Raw genomic sequence first — 24,663 nt, forward strand, 5'->3', positions numbered from 1 at the left:
CAACTTCTTTCCACGAAGTCTCAGCTATACTTTCACAAACATCTCTTTTCAAAGTTTTCCAAGCCTCCAAAATTTGCTGTAGTCTACTCTTATTCACACTGCTCAATTCACACAGAACAATTAATCACACGAAATGATTTTAGATTCTCCTAAGCATATCACAGCATATGAAAAGAATTAAAGTCAATGCAGAAAGCAGGTGCAAAAATAATGTGTCACTTCAATTTCACTTACACCCTTAAAATGTGCGCTGAATGGCACTCAGCCCTTGGGCTGAGCTGTTTCTATGGGCCCAACTTTCATTCTTCAGGCTCAATTTAGTTGACTCTGTTGACTGGTTTTATTGAAGATACAACCAGAAAAGGTTTAGTACATCACTGTCCACATCCACGGCTGAAGGTGACGCTGTGGAGAAGAGAGTAAGGACAGTAATTGCTCCAGAAACACGAAAGAAGGCTGTGCTCTTAGGTAAAAAGAATGTGGGAAGAGGAATGGTTAGCAGCTGTAAGAAGATTTTTGTAGGTACCGTACAGGCTGAAAGATACTTTGTGTAAGAGTTGTCATTTTTAAATGGAAAGGAGGTCATACAAAGAATAAAATACCCACGAAGACAGCAAGCCATTAAACACTGAGGGGTTTTTTTTGAGGGGGGGGAGCCTGTTAATTTGGATACTTTTCAAGAGTTGTGTAAGGTTTCTTTTCCTGCATAAATTGGCATGCAATAAAAGACAGAGGAAAATAAAGTTAATTGCAATGATATTTATAGGATCATGGCTGAGCACCAGCTGTGCAAAACAGCCCTAAAATTGTGTGTGTGCATGCACACAGGCATGAGGAAAAGCTGGTTTTGTGATCAGCCATCCCGCCTGCAGGAAGAACTCTCCACGTGGACAGAGAACTGTCCCCAAAGCTGAAGCTCAGTCTGTGTAAGGAAGTCCACGCAAGCGCTGCCCAGCTCTTCAGAACAACACAACAGTGCTTTTCTTCTGTTGTGACACAACCAGGTTGATTAAAGGAAGTTATCCGATGTCTGCTGCACAACCCCTGGAAGTCAGGCTAAAAGAAAAATGAGCCTTTGGGTAGAAAAAGCTTGCCAGCAAAGCATCTGGTGAATATTTCCTCATGTTCAGGGAAAAGAGATGAATAAACCAGCATGTGTAAAGTCACAGCAGGGGGCTGAATGGCAAGAAGCTCTCAGCCTTTTTCTTTCTTGGTCAAGTAAAAGACTTTGGTTAAATAGATTATTTTGTTTCCGGTACAGGTACTGACAAGACAGCAAACGCATGGGGTTTATAGCCCATTCAATGTGAAGTTGCTGATAATCTGGCCAAAGTTCTGGAGCTCTCAGATCCAGCTTTTCCTCTGTTAGGAGGATTGCATTGAGGAGTACAGCGCGACTGATACCCGCTCTTTAACAAAACGAGTGATGTCTTTGAGGCAACGTGTAATTCTGAACTCCTGATGGCCATTTATCACAGAATCATAGAGTCATTAAGGTTGGAAAAGACCTCGAAGATCATCAAGAAACAGTGTGGCCAACAGGAGCAGGGAGGTGATCGTGCCCCTGTACTGGGCACTGGTGAGGCCGCCCCTCGAATGGTGGGTGCAGTTTTGGGCCCCTCACTGCAAGAAGGACATTGAGGTGCTGGAGCGCGTCCAGAGAAGGGCAGCGAAGCTGGTGAAGGGTCTGGAGAACAGGTCTGGTGAGGAGCGGCTGAGGGAACTGGGAGTGTTCAGCCTGCGGAAGAGGAGGCTGAGGGGAGACCTGATCGCTCTCTGCAACTGCTTGAAAGGAGGTTGTGGTGAGGTGGGTGCCGTCTATTCTCCCAAGTAACCAGTGAGAGGACGAGAGGAAATGTCCTCAAGTTGCGCCAGGGGAGGTTTAGATTGGACATTAGGAAAAATTTCTTTACTGAAAGAGTGGTCAAGCATCGGAACAGGCTGCCCAAGGAAGTGGTGGAGTCACCATCCCTGCAGGTGTTCAAAAAAAGTGTAGATGTAGCACTTCGGTAGTGGGCATGGTGGGGTTGGGTCAACGGTTGGACTTGATGATCTCAGAGGTCAATTACAACCTAATGATTCTATGTGTCTAAGTCCAACTGTCAACCCAACACCACCAGCTCCGTTGCCCTTCTCTGGACACACTCCAGCACCCCAATGTCCTTCTTGTAGTGAGGGACACAAAACTCCACCCAGTATTCGAGGGGCAGCCTCACCAAAGCCGAGTACAGGGGCACGATCACCTCCCTGCTCCTGCTGGTCATGAAAAGTTGCTGTTTAATCAAAAAAACCTGGAGGCCAGAATTTTGTAACCACATTCCCACTTTCTGATCCTTCCTGAGTGCTTGCTCATGCTATTTTGATATCTTAAATGTATTTGATTGTATTAAACTTTGAGTAAAATCCTGCAAGTTCTCCTTGGGCAGAAGCTCTGTCGAAAGTAATAAGACAGTATTTTTCCACGCCTGAGGCTGGAAGCGGTTTCTGAAAAGGACCATTCATTCCGTATGGCTGATACGGCCATTTATTCCATCCATACTGCTTTATACATAACAATATGCTTGCATAATAGTTTGATTCGATATTCTTCTCTTCTGATCTTCAACTCTTAGGAGGTACCACTGCATCAATTTTCCCTTGGTTTGATCCCAGACGCCAGTGCTCTCAGCGAAGACATTCCCGTGCTCACTCTGTGCGTGACAGTTTAATTACCTAATATTTCTAAAAGACATTTTCGGGTGAAAGCCTGTATTAAAAATGTGAAGCGCTGTTATTACTTCAGTGTCTTTCACGACAGCAAGTTATTTTTAAAGGGACGCGATGTCGTCTTCACGTTTCAACAGGGAACCGATCAGTCATTTAACTTGCTTTTAAAAGTAACTAATATGGGGTTATGGCGCCCAGCCTGGCTCCCTGCTCAAACCAAGCCACCCAACCTGCCGCTCTGCCACCACACATCCTACAGGGGGGAAAGCCCCCCGGGGCGGCCCCCGCAGCAGCAGCAGCAGCAGCAGCAGCAGCAGCAGGGCCGGGAAACGCCGCGGCCGCCCCGGCTTCCCGCCGCCGCCCTCGCTGAGGGGAAGGGCCCGGGCTCCACCCGACGCTTCCCCGAGAGCTGACAGGGCCCCAACGGGGAATTAGCGGAACCGGGACTCCTTCCCGTCTCCACACAGCACGCAGTGACCTGGAGTTCACAGCCACGGGAGAATTACAGAACCCCCGGACACCGTAAGCCCCCGTGGTGGAGGCCAGCCTGCCACCGCCTCCCCGCGCCCTCCTGGGGGTCCCGTCCCCTTCCGCCACCCCCGCGAGCCGCCACCCCTCTGAGGGTCGCGGGAGACCCTTCGGCGATGACTGGGGGTCACGGCGGCGTTAGAGGGGCCACCGTCGGGATAGAGCTCTGGGGAGGAGCGGGCGGGGAGGCTGGCCGCGGGCGGGCACCTCCGGGGAGCGGTGGCGGCGGGAGCGGGCAGCGGCTAAACCAGCGCCGGGACAACCCGCCCCCGGCCCCGCCGCCGTGAGGGGAGGCCGTCCGCCCCTCGGCAGACACCGGGCGCCGGCCAAGCTGGGGAGTGCGGGGCGGGGGGAGCGATGCTTAAGCCCGACTACGGCTGATCTCGGCTCGTTGCCGCCTCCCGCAGCCCGGCGGAGGCGAGACCCGGAGCCATCCGCCGCCACGACGGTGAGTGCTCCCGCGAGGCGGAGGCCAGGTCAGTCGCGGTGCCGCCCCAGCCACCGACCCGCCGCCGTGCTCTGAGGCAGCCGGGCTCTGCCGGGGCCAGCTGCCGCGGGCGGGTGGGCGCGGCCGCCATCTTTCTCGCCTCGGCGCTGAGGCGCAGCGGGCTGGGAAAGGGGCGGCGGGTCGCAGCCAGCCCAGCTGGCCCCTCGCCGGAGCATGAATGATTATTTTTGGGGAGTTTCTCTTTATTCTCTCTCAGCCCTGGGGGCTGGCCGAGGAACGGGGGTGGGGGAGGCGGTTCCCGCCCTCCCGGTGCTGACAGGAGTCCGGGGAGGCGGTGGCGCCCCGGTAGCGCTGAGGCGGTGCTGACCGCGTCCCTTTCTGCCCGGCCGCGGGACTGGGGCACTGCTGAGCTTGTTTATTTGCCATTATCCCCCACCATACTGTTTTATTAGAAGGGTGCCAGGTGCACGGGTAGGGAGGGTGCCGGTGCTTTTCTCTTTCTCCTCCTTTTGCAGGTATGGGGAGCGCGCCCTGTCAGTGTAGGTCACGGATTTGAACGTTTCTCTACGTTTTGCCCACCAATATGCGTAGCGAATTCAAGCTTTGGGGTTAAACCCTGACCATCTGTGTTTATAAGGGTGGGAGATAAAAGCGTTGCCTCCAGTGACGCTTGGGAAAGGCGATGGGTATGTGTGAAGAAATGTACTGCACAGTGCCCCGCTGCTCGGGTCTTGAGGAAGGAAGCCTCGTGTGACCCGAATCAGATCAGCAGCATTTTCTCAGGGAAATCGATCTGTTGGAAACAACACAGGGTGGGTTTGTTTTGGTTTGAATTATTTTTCACCTTGGCAAGTCTGCTCCGTTGTTTTAAATCGCTGCGGTTCTGGTAATGTGTTTCACCTGTTTTGAGCCTCTTTTTATTCTAGTGAATAGGAATTTACCAGCCTGTTTCTGTGATAAACCCGTGTTTGTACATCTTCGCATTTCTTGATAATTTATGCTATTGGAACTCTTTCCTTTTCTTCTAAATTCTTGTAATTTTTCATTGTGTATGTGTTACTGTTAACTGCAATGGACATTCTAGTTACCTATGTCAGCTTCAATGAGTGTTTTCATTTTTCTTTGTTTTTATAATATGTGTTTCTGGATTGGAGCTATGTAATGGTTCATTACAATAAGAATTTGAACATCTTTAAAAGGAGGAGATGCCCTGCAGAAGAGGAAGGCAGTCTACTGTGGAGGCGTTACTGATAGCTGGGGATAAGCAACACTGCAGTATGGGCTACCCAAATGATGTAATGCGGCAGTCAAAAGAAGCAAGGTCATTTTCTGGCTGTAGTGGCTATGGAACTTGAGGGTTTTGGCAAAAGTGATGTTCGGTTTGTAATAAAGCGGTGATGTTTCTCACTTCACAAATACTGCTTTCATCTCTGTTTTTTTTGCTTGCCATTGCACACAGAAGACCTTAACCCCTGTGCAGCAAGCATTTCATAGCAAGATACCTTTGATCTTGTTGCTGTCTGCCACAGCGGAACAGAAAATGTGTAACAGCTCTTTAATGAAAAACATTTAAAATTAAAATTGCTATTAATTTTTAATCAGGCTTTGTGTTTTCAGTTGTATTTATGACGAAAAGAAATCGTGATGGCAGTGCCTCTCCCTGTTACAATACAGCACATATGGTAAACTGTTTCGGCATTCGTGTAAATGACATGGTAAATAAAGTGTTTGGAAGTGGATGGCATTTACTAATACATAATCCTGAAGCTCCTACCAGAAGGCCTGGTAAGACATTAATATTAATACTTGAATTGAGCTCTTGATCTTTTCTGGTATACTATATTTTATTAACAAGCTAATTAGCAGAAACTTAAGAATGGTATACCCAGTTATATTAACAAGAACAGCTGCTGTGATACAACAAAGTGAATTAAAAGTGAGGTAACAATGTTAAACTCTTAAAAATACCCATTTAGGCGAAGGGATGAACCAAACAATGATGAACCAGTGCCACTTACCTAAACTTGGCTCTTGGTATCAACTTCCTACAGGCTGAAAGCTTCGTTCCCAGCTGTGCTGTATTGTTGTAGGCCTGGCAAAAGGGACTAATGCAGGAAGATCTAAGACACCAGACCTTCAGTTTCTGGGAAGGGATGCAGTCTTGTAGTTAAGCAAAAGGATGGAAAACTTGAAATAAAAATACGTTTGTGTTTGTTGGCACTGGCTTGCCATGAGACTTGTCAGCACAAGCTTTGAGGTTCGCTTACGGAGGCCTGCCTCTACCTCCTTGACTCTGATGACTTCTTTTGAGGTATAGTATTGTAGAGCTTTGGGTCCCACAGTCCATCTAGTCCCTTAAATTTGGTTGTAGATTTCCCTTGTCCTTTGCCATATCCCCCACCCGAGTCCTGTCTGACTCTCCTCTTCTCTTGTTCTTCTTGGCTCTCTGTTTCTTCACCAGGACTTGGTGACTCTTTTCCATCTCAAACCAAAGTTGCTCCAGCTCCACCACAAAGTAATGGTAATATATTAACCACTTATTAATTAATTAATAAATTCTGGAAACACCAAGCAACTAAACTCATAAAACTTAACATTTTACATCCACGTTTTGTGTAGCTGTCACTCCGCGTATCATTTTTCATTCTACTTTTGTAACAGTGGGACATAATTATCCCAGCTGGAGGGTAAGGCTCCATTGTTTTGGGGCACAAATCGAGATTTTTACAACCCAAATGCCATCCTTTCTCAGATTGTATGATGAGCTTCGAGAGTCTGTAGGAGAACATCCAGTCCTGTCAGAGGGACATGTGCATGACGTTTATATTTAGAATTAATGTCAATGGGCTTGTGTAGGAGGCCTGTATGCTTAAAATATGGGGAAGAAATAAACAGTTATGGCCATCTCTGCCTGTTGCCCTAAAAGACAGCTACAATGTCGCCTATGTATGTAAATGTATTGGAAACTCGGAGACAATGGGGAAAATACAGGTTTCAGTTCAAAATGTGATGTCTGTGCTAGTTAAATATTTATCAGAAGTAAATTTCACTTGTTTCATTAAGAAAGTGTATAATTACCAAATACAAAGAGCACGCAGGTATATTCCTCAACACTGAAGTATTTGTTTACATTATGAGATAAGGGTATATAGCACAGCTCTAGCACTATGCTCAATTCTCACTAAGAGTACTGGTTTTTTGTGTTTAGCACAGCACAATTTACAGACAGGGAAAATTATAAAAGTAGAAAATAGTGCTGCTGTTTTCTCTAAATGGAAAAGAAAGAGGAGAATGAAATATTTCAAGGTCTCAGAAGTAGTATGTAAATTTTGCTATGAGTGAGATTTCGGATGCCATGCCGCCCTAGAACGTACTAGAAAAGAAATATTGGTTTTTATTAAACTGAAGGATAAAGTGACAGAACAAATGCAGAAATGAATTGCCTTCATTTGAGTTGGATCACTGACAAAACCATAAGCATAATCTGAAAATTTTGTTGTTTGCACTAAATTTTCTTTAGCAGAGAAAAAAGGGGATGAGTTGGTTGTTTTCTCCATTGCAGACTTTGGGGTAGGAAAGAAAGTTTAGATGTAGGGGACAGTGGGAAATAATACATTTTTGGGGGAAGAGGCCAGGCTGCTGCTTAGTTTGGATATTTCTCTTCTCTAAAAAGAACTTGGCTATTTTAATTAGAAGTATTCCTTTTTTTTTAGTAAGAACTATTTCCTTCAGAAGATAGTGAAAAAGTTGAAGATCCAAATTTAGTATGAGAATATGCAGTAATAAGATATATATCAGAAGTGTACTTGTTCATGTAAAAAAAAAAAAAACCCTTGTTTTGTCTCCTGCGTATATTTTGAGCTGGGCTGGGTTGGGGTTTTTTTAATTAATATCTTACTCTTGAAAAAAGACAGGTTTCCTGTGTTCAGATGCACTCGTTTAAACCCAGACTGTGTTAGAAACCATTGCTGGTGTAGCCACAGAAATGCATGTTTCATTATTTTTGTGTCATTTGCAACTCCAACACGGATGAGGAACCTGTTTAAGTGTTTCTTATGGTGTATTTTTCTTCACTTGAGCACCTAGTATAAACTACTGATGTGGTATGTGATCTTTGTGTTTGTTTGTTTAATATTCCCCATCGTTTTTTTCTCCCAATTCTGTCTTCTTCCGTGTCCCTATGAAACACTTCGTGCATTAAAGGGATTTGCAAGAATAACTACATTAACTGCACTCCTGTGACCTAGAGGTGACTCTCGTTACAGAATGAGAGAGGCCGAGATTAGTAAGATCTCATCTTCCTTTGCTAAGTTGTCATGTGTTTAATGGGTAATTACCAGGGCTTCTGAGGGTCAAGATTTTTTTTTTGTTGTTCTGCAAATTGAAGGAGGGGGATTGTTCTGAGCAAGAGATCTATGGAAATAAGAAAAACTTATTTCTGGGATATCATTTGTGGGAGGGGCTCTAAAAATTTTGCACCTGACTAATTAAAGTCTTTAAAGAGGTTTTTGACTGAGCTGGATCGCCAGTTTCTAGAGCTGGTATATTGGCCGCAGAAGGAGATGACCCAGGCTCTTCTGTGAACCAGGAAGAGTGGCTCACCCGAAAAGCCCTGGGAGATGGAGAGCGGGCGTGGGAGGAGGACTTGGCAAAGTGAGGGGCAGTGGTGGGAGGAGAGGAGAAGGATGGGTGCAGAAGCTCTGATGAAAGCTGCAGCTTGCAGTTGTGTGCTAACCCCCCCTGGAACATTTGGCAGGGATGAGCTGTTCTGTCTCCGCAGGTGGATTCTTCGTTTTTGTGGTAGCTGACATTTAGTGATACGAAATCTGAGCTGTATTTTAAGTTATGCCTCCGCTCTTCGTACTTACAAAAACATGCCAAAAATGTGAACTGTTTGTGATGCTAAGTAAAAAAAAGTATGAACAACTTAATTTCTTCTTCAGATTGTGAATTTAATAACAAATAGTAAAAGTTTAAAATTTCACACAGACATCTGTGTACTTTAAAAGGAAGCAATAGCTGGTTTTCTTTTCTTTTTTTTCCTCCTCCATCCAGGTGAATTTCACAGTAGACCAGATCCGAGCAATCATGGACAAGAAGTCTCCGGTATTAGGAAGATGTCTGTGATTGCTCATGTTGATCATGGCAAATCAACCTTGACGGACTCCTTGGTGTGTAAAGCGGGCATCATCGCTTCAGCCAGAGCTGGAGAAACATGATTCACAGACACGCGGAAAGATGAGCAAGAACGATGTATCACAATCAAGTCTACGTAAGAATTTGCTTGTATCTTTCCTTTTTTTTTTTTTTCTTTTTTTTTTAAATCTGAAGACAGAAAAATGTTTTGCTCAAAGCCTTGCATCTTGTCAGATCTTTTTTAAGTTGACATGTGAATCAAGCTGTGCGCTGTAGAACAGAAGTTCACAGTCTTCAGAGTGCAATCTGGGCAATATTGGAGTAGAGCTTTTAAGTGATATCTAGCAACCATTCTTACCCACTTTTCAGTATGGTGAAAGGCGCTTTCAGAAAGATTCTTAGTAACCTTCATTTTTATTGGATTGCTTGCAGACTAATACCCTGTGCCTCCAAGCCACTGTGGTGGGCTGTGTCTAGTTATTGTCACCTCTGTCTTTGATACCTACAACTGCAACGGTAGCAAGTTGTAAAGTGATTTGGAGCGTGACTCTACAGGTGTCTTGACGGCGATATTATTTTTTGTGACTGCTATCTTGAGGTGCTGATTTTGAATAAGAATAAAAATTAATTACACCCAAAGCAGAATTTTAGATCCTAAGAACTTTATAAATTGAAATATTGAAGTCTTCTTGTGTTTTTTCCTTTAAGTACGTCAAGAAATACTGGCACTGTAATGGAGCAGGTATAGTTGCCTGACCAATGCAGATTGTGAAACATTACGACATTATTAAAATGGATTGTCTTCTCTTACAGGCAATTTCTATGTATTATGAACTCTCAGACAACTTGACCTTCATCAAACAGTGTAGGGATGGTTCAGGTTTTCTTATTAACTTAATGTTAGTAAGACGTGGACATGTTGATTTCTCCTCTGAAGTTACAGCAGCTCTCTGTGCCACCTAGGGTGCCCTCATTGTGGTTGACTGTGTTTCAGGTAAGCATGCTCTTCTAACTAGAAATGCTGCCGTGCATTTTATTTTCTTCCTCTTATGAAAAAAAAAAAAATCATGAGTGATGGAAGAAGCTTCTTTCTGTGAAAGTTTAGCTACGAATGGTATGAATTCTGATTTGTAGTCGTAGTCTGTGGCCTTTCCTGTATCTTAGAGGACTGTATCCACTCGTATCCAACTTGTGGGTTGAATGTAGAGTAAGTGAGGAAATAAAGTCAATCTTTCAGTAAAATCCTAGGGAGTGGAGCTGCCTGTCCTTCTTCTCCTCTTTCAGGTAGAAAATGGAGCGATACGTGCAACTAAGTAATGATGGTTTCGGGGAGCGCTAAGACTCCCACCTAATTCCCAGTTTGAATTTCCCAGTCACCAGTGTACAAAATAAATTAGAGATCTTGCCCATATATATAATGCATGTTTTAATTGCACTTCTATATTTTAAGGTGTTTGTGTACAGAGACTATTCTGCGGCAGGCTACAGCAGAACGTATCAAACCATTACTGATGATGGACAAAATGGATCGTGCCCTGCTGGGATTGAAGCTGGAGCCTGTGGAAAATGTCGATGTCATCATTTCCACCTATGGAGAGGGTGAAACTGGAACAATGGGTAATTATGGTAAAGAAAACTTTAAAACTTTGCTGTGGTTGAAATCCTATTTTGGAGAATACAAGCCTTGATATGAAACAATTGCGTACATTTATGGCAGTTCAGATCTCTGGCCAACCTGAAGGAGCCATTTTTCAGTCCCTTTCCACTCCCACTGTTTCATCCTTTTTTCTTTTGGGGATATTATTTCAGACCAGCGAACAGGGGAGCGAAAGCTCCTAGGAGAGAGGAGAGAATTCACACAGCAGATCGTCCTCTAGTGATACTTTCTCACTAGCAAAATGTGTAAGCTCAAGCTGGTTCCTCAGTGTCATTCAAACATCAAATGTCAGACATTTGCCTGGGGCAAACTGCTGAAGGGAAGCTATGGTTTGAAGTTTAAGGCAAAGGACCAGAAGCCAGAAGATTAGCTTTCTGTGCCTGACTTTGCTGCTTATGTCACATACATGACAAGAAACATGGCCTTTCTGCTATTCCTGCTTGATAAGACATTTAATTTGCTCTTTTCTGATCTGAAGATGTAACTTTCTGTTATACTACCAGTAATTATATCATAATACGCTGGATATCTCTGGAAGGATGGTTTGAAAGTAAAAAGACAAATAATATTTCCAGTATTGCAGCTGAGATTTGTAAAATAAAAAAAACAGTCAACTGCAAGTCTTCTCTGGTGGTCCAGCTCTTAGAGTAAGGAATTGTCAGAATCAGGCTGCTTCACGTATTATTTTTTCCACCAAATAGTTCCAAGACAGACCTTCTCACCAGAGTTTTCAGACCTGGTTCCCTTTGTTTAAATGTGATTGTCCTGTACTAGCTTGTTTTATGTTAAAATTGACTGCAGCTTAATCTAATCACTGGAACAAAGGACTCTCAGCTAGGATTTTAGTCCTGATTCTTATATTCCATGAATTTCAGCCGTTCTTAAGTCAGACCAGTTTTATATGTGTGGCAGAAATGAGCCACCTATATTTAAATTTCCAGAGAAAGTTAATTAACAATTCAGTTAATATTCTTTACAAAGTCATAATCCTCTAAATTGAGCTTAGCACTCTACAAATATATTTCTCAAGTTTTTATTTTAGCCTTTGTTATAAACACTGTGTGTGACAAAGCAAGGTTCTTGCTTCAAAGTAATATTCAATAGACCCGTTTTAGGGGGAACATATCCTTGGGCTACGTTTCAGAAAGTATTTGGCATCTCTACTGATCCTACTTGTCATTGAAAGCAATCTATACATTTCAAATCAGTGCTTTATGAAATGCATTCACTTTTTTTCCACTTTTAAAGATTGATCCATTTACTGGGTTTGGCTCTGGTCTGCATGGCTGGGCGTTTACTCTGAAGCAGTTTGCTGATATGTACGTAACCAAATTGTTGCCAAAGGTGAAAAAGGACAACTCCCTCCAGATGAGCGTTCAAAGAAAGTGGAAGATGTGATGAAAAAACTCGAGGGTGGTAGGTAAGTAACACAGTTGACATGGAATGAGAGTAGATACATGCTTAGGTACTGCAGTGACACTCTAAGGATATCGGTGGTGCCTACCAGTGCATGTTGAGTTTGTGCTTCTGTAACACTGAGCTTGCACAGGCAGCTTAGAAGGATAGAGACGTGAGTTTGAACTCTTACAACAAAATTACCGGGTCCTGCCCTTGGGTCACCACAGCCCCAGCAGCGCTACAGGCTGGGGAGGAGCGGCTGGAGAGCTGCCCGGCGGGAAAGGCCCTGGGGGTGCTGGTCGACAGCCAGCTGGACATGAGCCGGCAGTGTGCCCAGGTGGGCAAGAAGGCCAACAGCCTCCTGGCCTGTATCAGCCATGGGGTGGCCAGCAGGAGCAGGGAGGGGATCGTGCCCCTGGACTGGGCACTGGTGAGGCCGCCCCTCGAATGGTGGGTGCAGTTTTGGGCCCCTCACTGCAAGAAGGACACGGAGGTGCTGGAGCGTGTCCAGAGAAGGGCAGCGAAGCTGGTGAAGGGTCTGGAGAACAGGTGTGGTGAGGAGCGGCTGAGGGAGCTGGGGGTGTTCAGCCTGGAGAAGAGGAGGCTGAGGGGAGACCTGATCGCTCTCTGCAGCTGCCTGAAAGGAGGCTGTGGTGAGGTGGGGTCGGTCTGTTCTCCCAAGTAACTAATGACAAGACAAGAGGAAATGGCCTCAAGTCATGCCAGGAGAGGTTTAGTTTGGACATTAGAAGAATTTCTTCACTGACAGAGAGGTCAAGCACTGGAACAGGCTGCCCAGGGAAGCGGTGGTGTCACCATCCCTGGAGTTGTTTACAAGACCTGTAGATGTGGTGTTCAGGGACATGGTTTAGTGGTGGCCTTGGCAGCGCTGGGTTAACGGTTGGACTTGATGATCTTAGAGGTCTTAGAATCACTTGATGATTCTATGATTTGTGTGTCTGATAGACAATAAGGCGATACGCTGTATGTGCCTCCTATGGTGAGCTCTGATAACCTGCTCTGTAAAAGCAGAGAGGGAAGATTGACTCTCAGAACTTCAGAACATAACAAAAACATAACAAAACATTTTATTGAACTGCATAAGCAAAATTGATAGTCCTACTCTGTCAAGGGGGTTGGACTAGATGATCTTTCGAGGTCCCTTCCAACCCCAAACATTCTGTGATTCTGTGACCAAATCCAGTCTTTTGATAGCAATGAGTATTTCTGTGAATTTAGTTAACCTTAAATTGTATCTCATAAACGACAGAGTTAACCTATTAGATGTGTACACAACTTGCTGTTAACTGGATGCTTTATACATGTGTGAAAGCTCAGTGCATTTGCTTGTCTTCTCATGCCTTACAGTAAATTAACCTACCTTGACTCATTTAGCTCACGGGATACTCCAAGACTGATCTTGTGTGGTATTTAAATTATTTTAGCAGGGCTTCAAAAGGCAGTTATAGATAACAGTGTGGAGTAAGAGAGTTCTTGGCAATGGGTTTGCTTACAGTGCCTAGTTTCTTGTAAAAGCCTAAAAATGCACATTGAAGTCGGTGTTTTTAAGTGTAGTAAAAAACCTCAAAAACCTCAACAAACAAAAAGCCATCCTTTGCCTCCCCAAACATCTAACAGTTATTGCTACACTCAAATAAGGATTAGCTGCTCTTCTGCTATTTTAATCTCTGCTTAAATGTGAATCTTTACAAAGTTTTATTTTAAAAATAACTAAGCAGAAATTTGCAGGAAAAAGTGGATACTCCTCAAGTTCAAACTGGATGAGTGAAAATAAACATCTTCTTCAGGTATTTTGATCCAGCAACTGGAAAATTCAGCAAATCATCCACTAGCCCAGATGGAAAGAAGTGGCCAGGGACATTTAGCCAGCTAGTTCTGGATCCTGTGTTTAAGGTAAAGCAATATTTCGTCTTGATTTGATTGCAAGGGCATAAGGGGAGACTCTTTCTAGTTTAGCAAGTTAGCTGTTAGGAAACCCATCCCTCTTATAACGTAGGTCCATATTTTCTAAGGAGAGTAGAAAAATTCTGCAGTACGAAAAAAATGTGCAAAAGGTGGGAGAGAAGTAGAAGGCAGCAAATCTGAATGGTCTGGCCACTGAAATAACCTATCCTGCATATCGTTAGATGAAAGTTTTGTGTGTCTTGTGTGTGAACCTCTTCTGATAGGAATTTGCAATTTCCTTCAGAATTAGAAAATTTGACATAATTTGTGAATCTTGAGCTGTATGATCCTTGCGAATAGTTTCTCAAAGGGAAGCCCCAAACAGAAACCGGAGGGTGTTCAGACGTACAACATGTTTAAGATAAATGGTAAGCAAAACCTGTCCCTGTTATATTACTTACTCTGGCCGCTATAAACTTTTTTCAGATCTTTCATGCCATTATGAATTTTAAGAAAGAAGAGGCAGGCGAACTGATAGAGAAACTTGATACCAGGCTAGATCTAAAGATCAAGATAAACAGGGAAAATCCCTTCTTAAGGTAACTTGGCCTTTCTACTTCATTAGAATTTCCAGCATGGTAGCATTTCTTACCTGTGAGCTGTGTAATGAGAACAGTCTTTTATGTCTTTCTAAAATCCACAGAAACTTACCTTCATTGTCTTTTTATAACCTGGTCAGTGGTTAATTTGTGCATCAGGAATGCCATGGTTTGAAATAAGGTGCTTGCTAATGTATTGCACTGAATTTGCTGGAGAGGTGACAGGACTTAAGTGTGTTGCAGCACACAAGAGACATACCTGTTTTGATTTAAGAAAAGGGAGAACATTTTTGTTTCATACATGGAAAAAACCCAACAATACTGCCTCCCTCCCTCTTCTCCAGATGTAAATGTGATGCCAATACGAAGTGTCTGTTGGCACATATATGCGCGGTGGCCGTGTAATCAGAAATACGGTTTCTGGTTGGCTCTCGCAAATTCCATCATATTTGAGAACACTGCTGAGTTCCCGTCAGCCTTGTTGAAGAGTCAGCCAAGTCTGAAAGCATGTGATCACTTTCTATGCAGCACTGAATGTTAAGAGCAGAGACTTTCAGAAACCATCCAGTTCTTGTGCTAACTCATGTTCTCCTCAGGTGTGTTAAAACCTGTGCGGAAAGGGGGCCCAGGGGATACATGTGGAAACTTCTTGGAATAATAAGGGAAATCCAACCACATCACTGTGGCAAATGGCCAGAGATTTAATGAAACATTTGGTTTTATTTTTATCTTCCATATGTGGATGATACAGCCATAGGATATGACTATTCATGGTCCTTTTTCTTTCTACTGTTGTAATCTGTTGTCAGCAGAGAAGAGGAATGTTCATGTTTTATTTCAGGAGCTTAATATAATCCAAGAATTCTGACCTGTCTGTTGAAATGTAAGTCACTAGCCTAAGGAAAAAAAAGAATGCAAGGAGTGCTGGCTTTCAGTAATTCAAACATACAGTTATGTTCAAATTGCTTGTTCTAGGTAAGTATTTTCCTCGCAGCCTTTAACAAGATTTAAGTAGTCGTAGGGAAATTTTAAATGTCTGTCACAATTTTTTACATTGCATCCCTAGGTGTAGCCTTCTACATGCTATCCAAAAGGTTTATTTGGGGTCGGTTATTATGTTTGTTGAAACAAGCTTTAACTACGATGTGAATTTTGCGTCCCTAGGCTGTGATGCACGGCTGCCTGCCTGATGGAGACGCCTTGCTTCAGATGATCACCATTCACCCACTTTGCCCTGTAACAGCACAAAAATACCACTGTGAACTTCTTTATGAGGGGCCACCTGACGATGAAGCTGCTATGGGTAAAAAAAATAATCTTCCAGCTTATCAGGGGGTGTCAAAAATACAGCACCTCTAGTGCACAGCTGAGTAAAACCTCCTTAAATGAATTTACATTAAGTTTCTGTGTTAGAATGATAATTACTAATGTGGGACTCTGTTGAGCAGGGTATTTCAAAGAGAAAGAACGCAAAGGAAAAAAAAGCCTTGGGGTACTACACATAAGGGTTGCTTTCTGTCCTTATATTCTGGATGCTGGTGTGTCTGAAACAACGTTGTATTTGTTTTAGATTCGGAGAACGAGTGGTTGAGATGAGCAGGAATATGGTATGTACCAGCCTTTGGACATGTCGTAGATGATGGATGGAGCAGCAAGTTCTTTATCTTCATTCTCTCTGCAGCTTTATGGCCTTCTAGTGAATCCTGTGATTTCTCCTCAATCCCTGTCAGAATCATAACAAGATACTGTACTTTCAGACACTTCTAACATGTCCCCCGGTAGCTGACATGTTGTTCCTGTTCTCTGATTCACTCGCAACCCTGGAGATGGAGGACGATTATCTGATAAAAAAATGGAACCGTCTCCCAGTTGTCTGAAGATGTGGCCGAGATCATGACTAGATAAAGAGCAAATAGCTGAATCTGAGTCTAATACAGGGCTGTTGGCCTGACACTGGTAGGAAGGAGTTAAGTTCTGAAGAATTTATCTGTAATATGATCATCTGTACTATGATCATCAACTTGGCTATTTTCAAGAGGATTTTTTTTTTGGATTTGTGTAGATTTGTCACTTCCCTCAGAAATCCACAAATGTTGAAATAAATAAATAATATTTGAAGTAATTTTCACGTTCAGTCTTAGCAGAAGAGAAGCTTATCTGTGATGGCACATGTGTTTAATCCTCTAATAAACTGTCAACTCTTTCTCGCAGACCAGAACAGGGCTTCTGCTTGGAGGTTCAGCTTCTGACCGTATCATCCATAAGATCCCTGAGGACGCAAACTTCTAGTGCTGTATTTTGTCTTCTGGATTCTAATGGATTACAGGGGATCTTTAAATCCTCCTATTCAGACCTTTTCCTGGGGCTAGGTCGTATTAGTAGAGATTTAGTGATAACATGGACCCTCCTACTGGAAGAGGGAAGCTTGGGCAAGTACTGACAGAGGTGTCAGTATTGAAAGAAACAACAGCCGTGATGACTCGTTGCTTTAATAAAGAATCTTTGTTAGCTACCATAGCTATAATTCATCTGCCCACACACAGTTGTCCTTTACTGGCTGGAAGGAGAGGAGCTGTTAATAAGGTTCACTGAATTCTGGGAATCGTATGTATATAGTTCCAGGTTTTGAAGTCTCACAGAAAATGCGTCTGATGCGGATACATGTTTTATTGCAGGTGTCAAAAACTGTGATCCCAACAAAGGCCCTCTGATGAGGTACGTTTCCAAAATGGTCCCTACATCCGATAAGGGGTGTTTCTGTGCCTTTGGGTGAGTCTTCTCTGGTGTTGTTTCTACTGGACAGAATATTCGAATCATGGGACCAAACTACACACCTGGCAAGAAAGAAGATCTTTACCTAAAACCCATTCAAAGATAGATGGAAATAGTATATTACTTTTGGATAGCAATGCATGCAAAAACAAATGCTTGCTTTTAGTTTTTGGAATTCTAATGAAATGAAGAGTGTATTTCTTTATAAGAGTCTTCTTTTCCTGTTTAATAAAATCAGTAATCCAGAGACATTATAGGCAAATAATAGACAACTTTCCTTTGTGTGAAAAGGCTTATTAGCCTTTTGGAAATGCTGAGGATAAAACAAGTATTCGGGGATTGTTGCCCATCCTCTGTAGAACCATTTTGATGATGGGTCGTTATGTTGAGCCCATTGAGGATGTACCTTGTGGCAACATTGTTGGTCTAGTTGGTGTTGACCGCTTTTTGGTGAAGGTGGGTACCGTTGCCACCTTCGAACACGCCCACAACATGCAAGTGATGAAATCTAGTGTTAGTCCACTTGTACATGTTGCTTTTGAAGCAAAAAACCTTGCTGATGTACCAAAACTAGGCGAAGGTCTAAAGCATCTGGCCAGGTCTGATCCTATGGTTCAGGTGAGCATTAGCTGTGAGTTTTAGCTTTAGAGCTACTGGTTTGCAGTGCAGTACCCAAAGCATACAACTGAACTCGGAGAGCTCTTTATGTGACCTAGTGGCGTGGCTGCAGGCTCAAAACAGTTTTCAGTTGTGATTGTATGAGCTAACACAAGATAAATACGGGTAAGTTCAGTCAGCATTTGAATAGGAAGATGCTGAGCAAAACCACAGACTGCAGCAGTTAGCATTGGGGTTTTGTGCAGTACTTTTCCTGACACTTTTTTTAATGCTCAAGTACCTACCTTTAATGTGAGAGTACCCGGTTTTGTTGGTGAGGAGATTCATTCTGGAGCACTCCTGGAAACAATATAGGGATGAAAATTTGTCAAATTTTTGAGTACTTGGGGTTGAGCGGTTTTGGCATCTGACATTTTTCTGATTTAGTCTGTGTGTGTTTATGTTAAAACTAACAAATTCTTAAAGTGTTTACTCCCTACTATTTCCTCTTCTAGTGTATTGCTGAAGAGTGCTGAACACATCATTGCTGGAGGAGGGGAGCTGCATCTCAAAATTTGCCTTAAAGATCCGGAAGAAGATCATGTTTGCATTCCAATTAAGGTATTCGAGAATTTTTGTGGACTGCAGCATATGGTATATGACTAAATATTAACCTTTGAAAATATCATCTTAATCTGCTGTTGTTGGTTTCCTTAGAGCAACTTCCTTAAAGCAATTTGAAACTTTTTCAGAGATCAACCTGATTAAGTAATGAAAGGGATTCTTGATTAGTTCATTGAAAGAGCTTAGAATCAAGACAGATATGTGAAGAAAATCCAGTGAACAGGAAAACTAACCTGAACAATGATGGTAACAGTAGATGTGCTGCTGAAAATGCCGTTATTCCTCCTGATGAAGCTAGCAGAGCATGCCTGGGTGACGGAGTGAACCCGACATTAACACATTGCCTTAGGAGGAGAAGCTGCGGTTTATTCAATAGCATTTGGCTGGTATGTGGAAACGACACGCTTTGTACTTGGGAATTTTTATGTCTTTGATCTACTTGACAGAATCAGAACTGGTTGTATTTGACTGTGAGACAGTTGGTGAAGAGTCAAGCCGGGTGTGCTTATCCAAATCTCCCAACGAACACCACGGGCTGTATGTGAAGGCTCAGCCCTTTCCTGATGGCCTGGCAGGGGACGTATCAAAGGGGAAATGAGTTCCCATCAAGAACTGAAGCAGTGTGCTCGTTACCTGGTAGAGAAACACAAGTGGGATGTATCTGAGGCTCGTAAGGTTTGGAGCTTTGGACCTGATGGTACCGGTCCAAACAGCTGACATCACGAAAGGTGTCCAGTATGAAATGAAATCCAAGAGTGTTGTTGCTGGTTTCTAGTGGGCTGCGAAAGAGGTAAGTGTGGTTATGTACGCTGTACTCATATCTTGTGTTACTGAAATGTATCTGCGCTCTGTTCGTGTGAAATCTTTTAGAAACTGTCAATAACTGCTAAGAACAGGGTAGTGGGCTACTTGGAATTTGTCCCCACTGAAGAACGTATGTCACTCAACCTACGTAATGAACACATTGTTGTGGGGAGGTGTTTTAATGCTAGTTCCAAGTGTGACTTTTCCAGTGCTAGAGGAGCATTCGAGTCCTTCCTAGAAGGACTTTGCTGTGTGGATGGTGTACACTGCCTTGGTCCAACTGAGAGCCACAGAGGTGATAAAGGGCGTGGAACCTCTCCGTCATGATGAAAGGCTGAGGGAGCTGGGTCTCTTGAGCTTGGAGGAGGCTGAGGGGTGACCTCATCAATGTTTATAAATACGTAAAGAGCGAGTGTCAGGGGGATGGAGCCGGGCTCTTCTCGGTGATGTCCAATGACAGGACAAGGGGCAGTGAGCTCAAGCTGGAGCACAGGAGGTTCCACATTAACATCAGGAGAAACTTTTTCACTGTGAGGGTGCCAGAGCCCTGGCACAGGCTGCCCGGGGAGGCTGTGGAGTCTCCTTCCCTGGAGATATTCAAAACCCGCCTGGACGCGTTCCTGTGTGACCTGCTCTGGGTGGTCCTGCTGTGGCAGGGGAGGTGGACTAGATGATCTTTCGAGGTCCCTGCCAACCCCCACCCTTCTGTGATTCTGGGATTCTGTGAACTGCAGCTGTTCAGCACCTGCACGAATTACTTCAGTCAGGCCAGAACCCTGCTGAAGTGAAGGTTCGTGTCTTAGAAACTCCTGAGCAGTGTCACACTTTTTTTTTCCCCTTTTAATACTGCAGGGTGTCTTGTGTGAGGAGAACATGACAGGTTTTGATATCCACGTATATACTGTTTTGATGTCCACGGTGTCGCTCTGCCCACTGATGCAGTTCACTGTGATGGTGGGCACATCATTCCTACTGCGGGGAGGGCTCTGTATGCCTCCGCTCTTACACAGGCTTATGGAGCCCATCTGTCTGGTAGAAACACAGGTATGCAACAGGGTATTACGTACAAGATCACAGAATCATCATTTAGGTTGGAAAAGATCCTTAAGATCATTGAGTCCAACCGTTAACCCAGCACTGCCAACAACAGAGGTGCAACAGGTAGATATATAATCATATTTCCACCTTCTCTTCCAAGAAACTACGATAGCTCTATGTCCTTTAGGTCAGTGATGCAGAGACTTTGTTTACAAAGCGGTTTTTAATTCCAAAGTTAGGAAAAGGTTAAATGGGAACAGCAAAATGTAGGTGGGGAGGTGAATTATACTGTCCTTTATGAATTGCCAGTACCTTTGGGAAACTTATGATTTGGGGATTTTTTTTTCCCTCCGTTCTTTCTGTCACTGTAACCATTCATGAGAACAAAAATAACCAGAAAGAGCAGCAAGGATTTTTTTTTCCTTTTTTTTTTTTTAATAAGCTTTTTTTGAGCTGTTTAAACATTAACTTCTGTCCTTTGGATAGCTGGATTTTCTTGGTAAATTAAATTCTTCCATGAGAGAGCCTGGAAAATATATTCCATGCTAAAAGTATTTATTTATCACCAAGTACAGCTATTCACATACCAATTTGTTTCAACTGTCTTAAAAGCAATTGGAATATTTAAAACCTGCTTTAAAAATTAATTCCAGGCTGCAGTGCTGGAAATATACTAGCTCCGTAGCTTAGAAAATGTCTTAGCCATGAGGGCTGACAAGGATGATTTCAAATAAGGGCAGAACAGCAAAACGGAGAATTTTTTCATGTGGAGGACTTGTGAGGCCTGTTGTGACAAAGCAGTGGAGTTTTGCACCCTTAGCGGTATGTTTCTAAGCAAGTTTTAAGTAAAAAAGTTTTTTTTAAGTACAGCTTTTATCATCCTTGTCAGCCATGTTGCGAGTTCTAAGATAAGTTATGGTGAGATCCTGCCTGTATTCTGTTGGCAGCCTGTGGTACATGCATTTATGACAAAGCGCTGGAGGGCTCTGCCCAACGATTGCTGCAGGTAGGGCACGGTGCGTCCGCACTGATGCCTCGCTTTGTGTGTGTGAACTACAGCCCGGCACGGTCGGTACAGGCTGTAATGGGAAACTTCTCTGAGTGCAGCGCCATCACAAGAAAAGCATCAAGAGAGCTGTCCAGAGGGATTGCCCAGCGCTGCCCGGCTGTGTTTTAAGAACTGGTGATCTCCTTCCACGTCACTCGATAGAACATTTTTTGTTTTACAGTGCTCAGGACAAGTGGTTGGTGGGATCTGTGGTGTGCTGAACAGGAAAAGGGGACACGTGTTTGAAGAATCCCAAGCGGCAGGAACTCCTGTGTTTGTGGTCAAGGCGTACCTACCTGTAGGCGAGTCATTGGGTAAGGTGATGCTTCTTTTGTTACCTACTTGCAATCGAAGAAAGATCTCTGCAGGACTTAAGGATTCCCATTTTAGTAGCTCCGAGCTTCTTCCTGATGCCCCTTTGCACCTTTAGCACCAAACAGTTCACTCCTTTTTTCCTGGCACCCTGCTCCCTTGGGCTTTCATGCCAGCAGAGGGTGCCAAAAGATGTGGCAGCACGTGAGGACTTTTCAGTGTACACCAGATTCGGTTTCCATCATTTTAAATCAAGGTCTTCCTTTGAAGCAAGCCTGGAAGAAAGAACTGGTCTTCAGCAGCAGCAGGCTAGAAAATTTGGTACCGATCTGAACCTTTAAAAGAAGGACAGAGTGCCAGCCTGAGTAGCTTAAATGGCATTACACCCTCTTACCAATCTTAACGCTACCTTTGTAATAATAATCTGAACCTTCTGCTGCCCCTGAAACTTTTTTCAGTGTGGTACAAAGCCCTTTCTCCGGTACAGTGGTTTGTTTGTGTGTCCCATTTCCCTCCTCCCCGTTTAAAAATGCACTTCAAGAGTACCCTGTGACAGTGTGACAGAAAGTTTACCAGTTCCATGGGGCGCATGTGGAACTCTTCACACAGTAAAACTGCAAGAAATGCTATGTTCTATTTTGGAGGGGGCTTCTTTGCCAAAGTACATTGGTGTGGTGACTGCTAAAATAATCAGTGATGAAATAAGAGATGCCTAACCTGGCAATTTGACTTCTTAGAAGAACAATTTACACATGCATTTGTGTGACTGGGTTTTGAGTATTTGGGTTTTTTTTTTCCCCTTCTCCAGGTTTCCATAGAGCTTAAAACACTTTCATAAAGACACTCATTTTCCAAACATGGAAAAACAAAATGAAGTGTAAGCTTAGACTGGGTGGGACATGTATTACACTGGGCTGTCAGTCTCACATAGCACATACTGACATCTGTACTCTGCAAAACTGCCTTTCTAGTTCCTTGCTAAAGATGCTGTTGAACCGTGCTAAAACAGTGATCTAAAGACATGGGGAAATACCAGAATTTACCTATAAACGAGTGGCTAGAAGCAGTTCACAGGCAGCAGCTCTTCACAGGACTGAATACCTGGGAGAAGGTGACAACACTGCTATGAAGATGAGGAGATGGCAAAGGAAACTCCTGTGTAGCTTCAGCCAAATGTGGAGTTCCTGCGCTGTCACACTAAATGTCGCGGTAGCCCAGCATCCTGTTCATGACAGTGACTGAAAGTGAGCGCGTAGGGAAGAGAAAGAAGAAGGTAAGCTGGTGTCAAACTTCCCCAGTGGCTTTTTTATAACCACTTTCAGAGGCATCCTGGGGCAGAAGTGGTTTCTAGATCAATTCAGTAACCCTCGATGGATTTCTTCATGAGTTTACTCTGTAAAACGTCAGCACCCCCAGCACTGGCAAGGACTTCACCGATCTCGACGTGTGAAGGACTGCCTCCTTTTGTGTCTCATGCACCTGGCTCCTGCTGGCTTCAACCAATGCTTCCTTTGTATCGATAAAAAGGAGCATGAGCCTGTTTCTATCTTTATCCACTTCATCCTCCATGTTGCTTAATTTTTAGCCCCCTGTGTCCTTCCTACTGCCTTGCCGCTCCGCCCATGCTGAGGAGTCCTGCCTTGCTGGCGTGGGAGCCAGTTCAGGGCTCTTTGGTCGTCTGTATTCCCTGCCCTGAACCTTTTCTGCAGTAACTGCTTTTATAAGACAGCAACCACAGCTGCACAACTTTAATTATAAAGGTGCGGGCTTTCACTGGACATAACGTTTTGCTTTCTGTTCCTTTCCTAACAGGTACTAGCACTTGATTTCTCATTTTGACTTCTTCTGAACACCAAACTAACACTTCTGTGCTACTTACCATCGCCCTTAATATCTCGGAGCGGTGGTGATCGGTTCAGGTCCCAAGACATATGAAACATAATTTTCCTGACTATCTAAATTGAATTTTGTTTTCCTTTTTACTGCCAGCTGGTCACACAACATCTGTCTGCAGTTCTTTGCAGCTGGCCCCATTTTTACCTGCTTGAAAGAATTACCTGCAAAGTAGCAGTCTCCTAACAGTACTGGTTTTTTAGGGTTTTTTCTATGCAGAAATTCACAGTAAAGCAGTTTTATTTTTTCCTGTAGCTGGCTCATCCATTTTTTAATTTTTATTTTTGCCTTCCCACTAGGTTTTACCACTGACTTGAGATCTGGTGGCCAGGCTTTTCCACAGTGCCTCTCTGCTCACTGGCAGGTTTTGCCTGGAGATCCTTGCGATGGAAATTCTCGTCCGTGGCAAGTTGTGGCTGAAACATGTAAACGCAAAGGCTTGAAGGAAGGTATTCCACCTCTGGATAACTCGCTAGATAAGTTATAATCACTGCTGTTTCACGTTGTGTGATGCACTGCCCAGTTTTGCCCTGATACTTTTATCCTCGTAAAACCAGGAGGGAAATGGAAAGTTTTTCGAGTGTCACACTGAATACACATACAGTGTTAATGTGTCGTGATGCTGGCATGATCACCTGCTAAAAAAAAAGAAATTAAAATGATGTGTTAATTTGATTTGTGGGATTGTTGTTGCATGTATCTTGTCTGTGGTCACTGATGCCTGTGTCAAAAATACACCTTAGAAAAAAAAAAATTAGTTCCCTAGGACTTTGCAGTTCGCCTCATCAGCAATTGTCTTTTAACCCAGGAAGCAGCTCCCTTCGCTGTCGCTCTCACAGGAATTCTCATTGAACTGTCAGGTTTTGTCCTCCCAGCCAGATGATGCATTCTTTCATTTACCAACTTGAATCCTCTGTGCTTCTGAAGACTGACAGCGAAAGGCCTGCAGTCACAGGTAAGCTTTCTGGCATCCTGCGCCTGGATTTAAAGGCAGCTACAGAACACCCCCGCTGATGTTGGAAATGCCTGAACCCGTGCTCCTGGACAGGCACAGAACCTCCTGGGGCTGGGGCTGTAGGTACCGTTGGGCCGCCAAGTCCTGCCTGCGTGGCTCACTGTTGTTTCAGAGAAATCCGTCTGACCCGGAGGTATGAAAACGAGGAGCCAGCTCAGGCTCACGGCCTTCAGGTCAGTAGGT

The 24,663-nt window shown here is 43.8% G+C and overlaps 1 protein-coding gene across 1 annotated transcript; it reads left to right on the forward strand.

The window, feature by feature from the left end:
• Positions 1-4,364: 4,364 nt before the first annotated feature.
• On the forward strand, positions 4,365-23,952 carry LOC147413373 (elongation factor 2-like). The gene is made up of 13 exons (XM_086480189.1): positions 4,365-4,368; positions 8,738-8,853; positions 9,527-9,560; positions 10,283-10,444; positions 11,820-11,895; positions 13,682-13,787; positions 15,542-15,680; positions 17,053-17,092; positions 17,509-17,748; positions 18,262-18,400; positions 20,027-20,218; positions 21,442-21,574; positions 23,765-23,952. Exons 1-13 carry the CDS (start codon positions 4,365-4,367, stop codon positions 23,950-23,952), a joined length of 1,569 nt encoding a protein of 522 aa, XP_086336315.1.
• Positions 23,953-24,663: the final 711 nt, after the last annotated feature.

This window comes from Leptosomus discolor, chromosome Z (assembly GCF_034619465.1).
Source record: "Leptosomus discolor isolate bLepDis1 chromosome Z, bLepDis1.hap2, whole genome shotgun sequence".
Classification (NCBI taxonomy): domain Eukaryota; kingdom Metazoa; phylum Chordata; class Aves; order Leptosomiformes; family Leptosomidae; genus Leptosomus; species Leptosomus discolor.

Excerpts from the sequence above, each read along its gene's own strand:
- LOC147413373 (XM_086480189.1), top strand. Across the intron at positions 13,788-15,541 it reads TTCTGGATCCTGTGTTTAAG|GCTGTGATGCACGGCTGCCT; the intron begins GTAAAGCAATAT and ends TTGCGTCCCTAG. Across the intron at positions 17,093-17,508 it reads AACAAAGGCCCTCTGATGAG|AACCATTTTGATGATGGGTC; the intron begins GTACGTTTCCAA and ends CATCCTCTGTAG.